The following is a 10,387-nucleotide window of genomic DNA, read 5'->3' on the forward strand; positions in this document are numbered from 1 at the left end:
AGGTATCCAACATTCACAGCCTTCCAGTGATTCATTGCTTTTGGAAGTGGTGAAACAAGTAAAAGTTAGTGATATGGAGGAGGATAAATTAGATCTTCCTGAAGAGGAAATAACATCCAGAGTAAATATGTATGTATCAGTACTTGAGAGAATTTAAAATTACTTTATTCTGAGAGATAGGATTGTAAAATTGTGGAAAATGGTTGCTTGAAATTGTAATACTATACATTTCCAGAATCCAATAGTTAATACTGTATCAACTGTTAGGAGTCTATCAGTGTCAACTGAAACTATTGAAGGCTTCTTAGAACTGGGTTAATTTGGAGCTGGACCTTGAGATTAGAAAGTATTTTGAGCTGAATGATAATAAAAACATTACCAAATTTATAGATACCACTGAGGTGTTTAGATGGTAAGTACAGGACGAAATATAAGCTCTTAAGCAAAAGGAAGAAATTATTATAAAGATAAAAGCAGAACTCCATGAAAGAGAAAACCAAACAACAAAAAGAAAAAGTGAAAAAAAGCTGGTCATTAAAAATCAGATAAGTGAACAATAAACCTCTAGTTAGACTATTTAAGAAGTATCGGAGAAGGCAATGGCACCCCACTCCAGTACTCTTGCCTGGAAAATCCCATGGATGGAGGAGTCTGGTAGGCTGCAGTCCATGGGGTCGCTAAGAGTTGGACACAACTGAGTGACTTCACTTTCCCTTTTCACTTTCATGCATTGGAGAAGGAAATGGCAACCCACTCCAGTGTTCTTGCCTGGAGAATCCCAGGGACGGGGGAGCTTGGTGGGCTGCCATCTACAGGGTCGCACAGAGTCAGACACGACTGAAGTGACTTAGCAGCAGCAGGAAGTAAAGACAGCATAAATTACCAGTATCAGGAATGAAGGAGGAGAAGATGATATTAAAATGATTAATGATGATATTAAAATGATTAAAAAGAAATACATTAAAATAATTAAAAGGAAATGACAACTTTATGCCAATAAATTTGACAATTTAAATGAAATGGACAAATTCCTTGAAAAATATAACTTATGAGACCTCTACCAGAAAAAAATATATATCCTGAATAGCCTTAGATATACTTAAAATTTTTGAATTTGTAGTTTAAAAACTTCCCCTGTGCTTTGTTGCTCAGTTGTATCCAACTCTGTGACCCTGTGGACTGTAGCCCACCAGGCTCCTCTGTCTGTGGGGATTCTGTAGGCAAGAATACTGAAGTGGGTTGCCATGCCCACGTCCAAGAGATCTTCCCAATCCAGGCATCAAACCCAGGTCTCCCACATTGCAGGCGGATTCTTTCCCCTCTGAACCACCAGGGAAGCCCAAAAACTTCCCCTAAGCAAATGTAAAACATTTTCATTTCTCATATCTCCTTTGTTTTATTACCATAATATTAAATCTTTATATATTTTAAGCCCAACAGCACAGCTTATGCTGTTACTGTTTCATGCACTTGTCTTAAAATTGAGAAGAGAAAACTATGTAATTATGTTTTCATTTATATTTGCCTGCATAATTACCTACCTATATACTTTATTTCTTGGTGTACATTCATATTACCATCTGGTGCATTTCCTTTAAGCCTGAAGGACTCTCTTCAGTATTTCTTATAAGGAATGTCTGTAAGCCACAAATTATCTTAGTCTTTTGTCATCTGTAGAGGTTTTTAATTTGTCTTCATTTTTGGCTGCTTTTTTAAAAACTGAGATATATTTTTTGAAAATTGAGATTCACTTAGTATAAAATTTATCATTTTAAAGTGTACAGTTCAGTGGTTTTTTAGTCTGTTCACAGAGTTGTGCAGCATCACTACTATCTAATCCAAGAACATTTCCATCACTTCAAAAGCAGATCTTCTACTTTGCAGTTCAGTTCAGTTCAGTCGCTTAGTCATGCCCAACTCTTTGAGACCCCATGAACTGCAGCACACCAGGCCTCCCTGTCCATTACCAACTCCCAGAATCAACCCAAACACGTGTCCATCGAGTCAGTGATGCCATCCAACCATCTCATCCTCTGTCTCCTCTTCTCCTCCTACCCTCAATCTTTCCCAGCATCAGGGTCTTTTCAAAGGAGTCAGCTCTTCGCATCAGGTGGCCAAAGTACTGGAGTTTCAGCATCAGTCTTTCCAATGAATATTCAGAACTGATTTCCTTTACAACTGACTGGTTTGATCTTGCAGTCCAAGGGACTCTCAAGAGTCTTCTCCAACACCACAGTTCAAAAGCATCAATTCTTTGGCGCTCAGCTTTCTTTATAGTCTAACTCTCACATCCCTACATGACCACTAGAAAAACAATAGTCTTGACTAGATGGACCTTTGTCGGCAAAGTAATGTCTCTGCTTTAGTAATCGGTCCCAATTTTCCCTTCCTGCATCCTCTAGCAATGGCTTATTGGCTTTCTTTCAGTATGAATTTGTCTGTTTTCAACATTTCATGTATTTCATATAATATGTTGCCTTTTGGTATAAATGGCTCAGGCGGTAAAGAATTTTCCTGCAATGCAGAAGACTTGGATTCAATCACTGGGATGGAGAGATCCCCTGGAGAAGGGAATGGCTACCCACTCCAGTATTCTTACCTGGAGAATCCCATGGACAGAGGAGCCTGGCAGGCTACAGTCCCTGAGGTCACAAAGAGTTCGACATGACTGAGCGACTAACAATTTTTACTTTTTTCCCCATAATATTTCCAGTATTTATCCAGGTCATTGCATCTAACAATATTTAGTTAGTTTTTTTGGCTAAATAGTATTCCATTATATGAATATATTATTTTTGTTTATCTGTTCATCAGTTGATGGACATTTCTGTAGTCTCTAGTTTTATGATGATTATGAATAATACTGCCTTGAATATTCATGTATACATTTTTGTGTGAACTTATGTTTTTTAGTTATTTTCAGTATAAAAAAAACTTAGATTTGCTGATCATGTGCTAATTCTATGTTTAACCTTTTGAGGAATTATGAAACAGTTTTCAGAATGACTATGCCATTTTACATTTCAGCAATGTATGAAAGTTCTAATTTTCATATTAGATTCTCCAATCCATTCAAGTGTCTGTTATTCTCTCTCTTTTTTAAGTCTAAATTAATTTATTATTTTTGGCTGTATCTTTGTTGCTGCACAGGCTTTTTTCTCGTCGCATTGTGTGGGGGCTACTTTCTAGTTGTGCACAGGCTTCTCTTTGCAGTGGCTTCTTTTATTGCAGAGCGTGGGCTCTAGAGGGAGAGCTTCAGTAGTTGTGGCACATGGGCTTAATGCTCTGCAGCATGTGGGATCTTCCTGGATCAGGAATTGAACACATATCTTCTGCATTAGCAGGCAGATTCTTTACTACTGAGCCACCTGGGAAGCCCTCTCTGTGTTTTTGTAAAATTTATTATATCATTCTAGAAGGTGGTGGGCTTCCCTGGTGGCTCAGATGGTAAAGTGTCTGCTTACAATGCAGGAGACCTGGCTTTGATCTCTGGGTCAAGAAGATCCCCTGGAGAAGGAAATGGCAACCCACTCCAGTATTCTTGCTTGGGAAATCCCATGGACAGAGGAGCATGACAGACTTTAGTCCATGGGGTCTCAAAGAGTTGGACACAACTGAGCAACTTCACTTTCAGAAGGTGGTATCTAGTGGTTTTAATTTGCAGTTCCCTAATGACTAGTGATGCTGAGCATCTTTTCATATGTTTCTTGGCCATTTATATGTCTTTTTTGGAGAAATCTTTATGAAGATCTTTTTTGCACTTTTTAATTGGGTTGTCTTTTTGTTACTGAGTTGTAAGTGTTCTTTATATATTTTAGCAACAAGTCCTTTATTAAATATAGGATTTACAAAAATGTTCTTTCCATTAAATTGGGTTTTTCACTTTTTTGTTGGTATTTTTAATTTTGATGAATTTCCTTTTATCTATTTTTTCCTAAGTTTTATATTTTATCTCTTATGTTAGGTCGTTGATCCATTTTGTGTTAATTTTTTTATGTGGAATGATGTAGATATCTGTATTAATTCTTTTGCATGTGATTCTAGTTGTCTGAGCACTGTTGCTTTCTCTTTGATGGGTAGTTTTGCTGGTTATAGAATTCTTGGTTGACAATTTATGTACTGTATTGTTATGCTTTAAAGTTATTCTTCTTGTCCTTAGCTTTTATCACATTGATTTTCTGTCCATGTATGGATATCTTTGTGTTTGTCCTCCTTGGAGTTCACTGAGCTTCTTGGATGTGTAGATTAAATTCTTTGATATTTGAGAAGTTGTTACCATTATTTTTTCAAATATATCTTGGCCTTTTTCTCTATTCTCTCCTTCTGGGTCTCCCTTTGCACTTATGTTGTTTTGCATGATAGAACCCTCTGAGGTTCTTTCATTCTGCTTGATTGTTTTTCTCTTTGTATTCTTCAGATTGGACAATTTCTTTTTGATCTATCTTCAAGAGCTCTGCTTCTTTCTCCTGCAAGTTCAGATATGCTGTTGAGTCTTTCTGGTGAATTTTTCATTTAGTTATTATATTTTTCAATTTCAGAATTTCTTATTTAGTTCCTTTTTATAAATATATGTATAATTACTATCTCTTTATTGTAATCTCTCTATGAATAGACATTTTTGCCATAATGCACTTTGGTTCTTTAAACATAGTTTTCTTTAGTTCTTTTCATGTATTTTTATGATAGCTGCCTTGATGTCTTTGTCTACTAAGTTGAACTTCTGAGGTCCTCCCTGAAATAGTTTCTTTTTACTTCTTTTAGGTTCATGGTCCATAGTTTCCTGTTTCTTGTTATGTCTCATAATCTTTGTGAAACCCATACATTAAAAAAAAAATTATATCCACTTTGGTTTCTGATCTCCTCCCTTGTTTTTGGTTGTTGTTATTGTATTTTTGTTTGTCTAATGACTTTGGTAGATTAAGTCTGTGGAATCTGTTTTACCTGTAGTGAATGTCATTGATGTCTGTATTTACTGGGTTTTTGTTCTGTTTTATTTTTAAAACTCTGCTTATTGGGGGTTGCCTCTGGATCAGCATAGCTTAGTGGTCAGCCAGTAATTAGTTTGTGCTTGTGTTAAACTCCTTGATCAGTAATACTGCCACTCTTTGCCAGTGGATCTGTAAGTGGTTTAGGGAATTCATTCAAATTTGGTGATTTACACATCTGTCCTGACTTTATTATGATTGTAAAGCCTCACATTCAGCCAAGAATGATTAGCTAAGTCTCAAGTTTATAATTTATTCTGAGTATCACTTTGTTTAGGTTATAAACAACATATGGCAAATATTTCTTCAGAACTTATTTTAATATTACAAACTGACCAGATTCAATAATATGTTTTGTTGGTATAAGAAGGTTCTTTTGTTCATATAATTTTAATGATTTTAAAATATTTCCTTGATTATTTTTAGCAAACTGAGTAGATGTGGTTGTCTAGGGAGCTCTTTGATTTGGGTAGATTTTTTGGTCAGCGTTTTAATGGGGTTTTATTTTTTTTCTTCAATGATTAGTGAATTCAGTGGATGTCAGTCTCATTCACTTTCAAATGAAAAGCCAAAACTCCTTCTTTCATAGAATATAAATAAGCAACAGACTGTGTACTGCCTTAAGTTACTTATTTCTCAATTTCATCACTGTGAACTTTAGAATTTCACTATTTAGGAAAACATTCTTAGCTTTTTTTGAGCTTAGCTTTAAGGATTGCAGTATTACCTGTTAGGTTGGTGAAATATGCAGTGGAATGTTTTTTGTAGAAAATTCAAGTACCCTTACTTGGATAGTGATTTCACAGAAATGAGATTTGATTTTGAATATGATGTTCTTTTCCATTTACCCAGAATACATTGTTGGATCTTTTTTATTTGTTTTTTCCCTTCAGTGATGAGAAAGAAGAACAGAATCAAAAAGAAAAATTGGTGTTATCAGAAGACTGTGAACTCATTACAATAATTGATGTAATTCCTGGCAGATTAGAAATCACTACTCAACACATTTACTTCTATGATGGCAGCATTGAAAAAGAAGATGGTGAGGAGTTCTGGGGGAATAATTTCTGTTGTTCAATAGTTAAGTATCCAGTTTATCAATCATTAATGAGAAGAAAATAATAAGATGGGCCTGTAAAATTGTAGTCTTTCATGTAAAGGGAGAAATGGAAAGTCAGTATGGGATTAAATTCATTATTCAACAATGTACTGAGGAGAATGCTTCTTTTTATTATCAATGTTTTTTTTTAAAGGTTTGCCTAGTGGGGACTGCTATAAATTTAAGTTATAAATGCAATATTTTATTTATATGTACTCTTGTTCCTATAGGCGTCTCACCTAATCTTTTATCTGAAAATAAAAAGATATTTAAATCTAAGCTGCTAACATAAAGAGAAAAGGGAAAATGCTTCTAAGATACAATATTCAGAGTTATTCTCTATTTCAATGGAAAGGAAGTATAAAAAGCTATAGAATTTTAAAATAGTTTTAAAAGAAATAGTTTAAACATGTAATACATTTAACAGATGGTTTTTATCATATAGAGGTTGAATTCTTTTTCCCTAAATGCTATTCTTGTCAGGAAAAGGAGATATTTTCTGCATAGCGTATGTAACTTTATGTGGTCCACAGTCACAAGATTTTTTTCTGTTTTCAGGAGTAGGCTTTGATTTCAAGTGGCCTCACTCTCAAGTTCGAGAGATTCACCTACGACGGTACAATTTAAGGAGGTCAGCCCTTGAGATTTTTCATGTTGACCAATCCAACTACTTTCTCAATTTCAAAAAAGAGGTTTGTAAAAGGCTACCTTTCTCCTAGATTGTTAGCTTGAATTAATTTTCCAACTAGTAAGCTGTAATGAAACTTTACACTCTGCTTTTCCACTGAGTCAGAATATTAGAGAAAAAAGATACATACTTTGGGACTAAGCAGCATGTGAATTTTTGTTGGAATTTATGTTTGAGTGTTTGGAGGATATCTTATATATAGATAGATAAAGAAGTTAGTAGAATTTGGGGTGTCAGCAAATAGATCTCACATTGTGAGATACTATGGTATATATATATATGATATAATTGGATTTATGAAATTTGGGTTGAATTCAACAATAATGGAGTATGTGTAATCAGAAAAAAAAAATAATGGAGCATATGCTTCTTCTATGAATAGCGTAAATTCTTAAATAGTATAAGCAGTTAAGAGATTGCCACTGAATTCAGGTTCCCTGGATCCAAAACCATTCCACCACTAGCAGTGTAATCTTTGGCACGTTACTTGCTCTCAACCTTCCTTCCCTTTGGCATATACTTGAGGCCAGACTTGCATCACAGTTTGATAGCTTTCTTTTACCTTGCCTAGCTTTCTCTCCATTTTCTCTCTCTGGTATCTCTCCTAATAGAATCCTCCATGTTGAATTCTGTCTTAGCATTTGCTTCTCAGATTACCTGGATTCAGTTCAGTTCAGTTCAGTCGCTCAGTTGTGTCCAACTCTTTGCGACTCCATGGACTGCAGCATGCAAGGCCTCCCTGTCTATCACCAACTTCCAGAGTTTACTCAAACTCATGTCCATTGAGTCAGTGATGGCATCCAACCATCTCATCCTCTGTTGTCCCCTTTTCCTCCCGCCTTCATTTTTCCCCAGCATCAGGGTGTATTCCAATGAATCAGTTCTTCACATCAGGTATCCAAAGTACTGGAGTTTCAGCTTCAGCATCAGTCCTTCCAATGAATATTCTGGACCGATTTCCTTTAGGATTGTCTGGTTGGATCTCCTTGCTGTCAAGGGACTCTCAACAGTCTTCTCCAACACCATAGTTCAAGAGCATCAATTCTTTGGCGCTCAGCTTTCTTTATAGTCCAATTCTCACATCCATATATGACTACTGGAAAAACCATAGCTTTGACTAGAGGAACCCTTGTTGGCAAAGTAGTGTCTCCACTTTTTAATATGCTGTCTAGGTTGGTCATAAATTTTCTTCCAAGGAGCAAGTGATTAGCAGAGTATAATTTTTCTTCCAAGGACCTGGATTAGCAGAGTCAATAACTAACTTTCTATTCATTTGAGATCCAGGTATATTTATAAATGAGATCCAGGTAAATTTATAAATTTTGAGGAACATTTTTCTATTTTTAAAAAGGGTAATTTTTCACTATTAAAAATAAATATTCACCGATAGGAAAATACAATGTATGTGTTTTTTAGAAAGTTACTTTATGTAATTAAACTAAGCACACTCATGTTGTATGTAGTTTTTTTTTGTTTTTTTTTTTAATTTATTTTTTTTGGCTGCACCATATCTTAGTTGCAGCATGTGAACTCTTAGTTGTGGCATGTGGAATCTTGTTCTGTTACCAGGGATTAAATCTGGGCCACCTACCCTGGGAGCTCGGTGTCTTAGCCACTACACCACCAGGGAAGTCTCTTGTATATATAAACCATATTTATATGTGGTACCTAATCTTCATAACAGTCTTCAGATTAGATATGGAAAATTCCATTCCTTTTTTTTATAGATGAGGAAGCTGAAGTTCAAAGATTAATTTTATTTCTTTACATTTGCATAGCCCTGAACAATCCACAAAACTGTAAAGGGTAAAATTATTATATTGAATACACAAATGAGACTCAGTAAATTAATTGATTTGTCCAGATGATTAGTAAATGACAGAACTAGATTTGAACTGGAAGTGAGCTAATTTTCTGATAAAATGTGTGATGATTACTCTATTAATATACTGTAGCATTCTAAAAAAAATGTATGTCATAAGTTTGTTAAGCCTAGTAAAATAAAGAAGTTAAAACTGTAATCTTCTGTTTAAGTGAAGTGTTCAGATTAGGCAAATCCATAGTGACAGAAAGTTTAGTTGTTGTCAGAGGACAAGAGGGAAATTGAGGAGTGATGGCTCATAAGTATGTAGTTTCTTTTGAGGATGACATAAATGTCCCAGAGTTAGATAATGTGAATAGTTGTACAACTCTGTGAATATTTTTTTAAAAAAGAGAAAAACCTCACTGAATTATATACTTTAAAAGGGTGAATTTATGGTATGTGAATTATATCTCAATAAATCTGTTAATAAAGCCATAATCCTGTTTTCTCTTATTCTATTTTTAACGCATAAAGTGCTGCTTTTTTAATAGGTTAGGAACAAAGTATATAGCAGACTGTTGTCACTTCATTCTCCAAATAGTTATGGAACCAGATCACCACAGGAGTTATTCAAAGCATCAGGACTGACACAGGTAGGAAATTTTAAGTCACTGTTTGGTGTTAATTTTGTATCTTAGACTTTTGCCTAGAAGTAAATCTTCTTTCTGACTGTTTTATTTTGATCATACAACTGCTGTTCTTCCATTCAGGTTGATCTTTTGAATTGTCTTTGAATCTTTCTGTTTCCCTCACACATAAGAGTTCCCTGTCCTCCAGCTCCCATTTTGTTCAGTTCATGGGCATGTCTTATAACTTCTTCTTTCATTATAATGTTCTTTTAAAAAAATAATGTGGGACTTTTCTTAATAATAAAAATCCATGCACAAGAAAAAATGAAAAAATACGAGACACCTTGGAATACAGGCAGAAGAAAGTTTCTCCAGTCTTTCTATCTGCCAAAACTAACTAATTCTTCCACGCATTTTATCCTCATATAATCCCAACATCTCTTGAATTTTCACTGTCAAAAGCCAAGGAAAGGCTCTTGTTTTTGCTCTCTGGTGTTGTTAGTAGTCTCCTAATTAGGTTCTCTGCCTCCTGACTCTCTCTTTCCTCCTACATATGTGTTAATCTTAATCTTTAAACGTTGCTCTTGTTCAAAAGCCATCAGCAATTCCTTCCTATTGTTTATGGAATAAGCTTTATTTAAAAGTACATTCCCTGCTTTCTGTGGTATAGACTTTATTCATTAAAGTACTGATTCCTCAATTTGACACATAAGTATTATTGGACTTTCTGTATAGATAGATTCATTTCTCACCATTTCTACATGTCTTTTGCTTAAGGCACACTTTAAGTGAACTTACCAAATTCAGACTTAAATTGAAGAAAGTAGGGAAAACCACTAGACTATTCAGGTATGACCTAAATCAAATCCCTTATGATTATACAGTGGAAGTGAGAAATAGATTTAAGGGCCTCGATCTGGCAGATAGAGTGCCTGATGAACTGTGGAATGAGGTTTGTGACATTGCACAGGAGACAGGGATCAAGACCATCCCCATGGAAAAGAAATGCAAAAAACAGCAAAATGGCTGTCTGGGGAGACCTTACGAATAGCTGTGAAAAGAAGAGAAGCGAAAAGCAAAGGAGAAAAGGAAAGATGTAAGCATCTGAATGCAGAGTTCCAAAGAATAGCAAGAAGAGATAAGAAAGCCTTCCTCAGCGATCAATGCAAAGAAGTAGAGGAA

The 10,387-nt window shown here is 35.1% G+C and overlaps 1 protein-coding gene across 8 annotated transcripts in view; it reads left to right on the forward strand.

The window, feature by feature from the left end:
- Window positions 1-10,387, forward strand: part of NBEAL1 (neurobeachin-like 1) — a 157,066-nt gene that overhangs the window by 106,587 nt on the left and 40,092 nt on the right. For all 8 annotated transcript variants that reach the window (XM_010861006.1, XM_010861007.1, XM_010861003.1 and 5 more), the window contains 4 exons: window positions 3-129; window positions 5,879-6,027; window positions 6,643-6,776; window positions 9,128-9,229. In XM_010861006.1, the coding sequence (XP_010859308.1) occupies window positions 3-129; window positions 5,879-6,027; window positions 6,643-6,776; window positions 9,128-9,229 (512 nt within the window). The remainder of the gene's footprint in view (window positions 1-2; window positions 130-5,878; window positions 6,028-6,642; window positions 6,777-9,127; window positions 9,230-10,387) is intronic.

The sequence above is a fragment of the Bison bison genome, unplaced genomic scaffold (assembly GCF_000754665.1).
Source record: "Bison bison bison isolate TAMUID 2011002044 unplaced genomic scaffold, Bison_UMD1.0 scf7180017864471, whole genome shotgun sequence".
Classification (NCBI taxonomy): domain Eukaryota; kingdom Metazoa; phylum Chordata; class Mammalia; order Artiodactyla; family Bovidae; genus Bison; species Bison bison.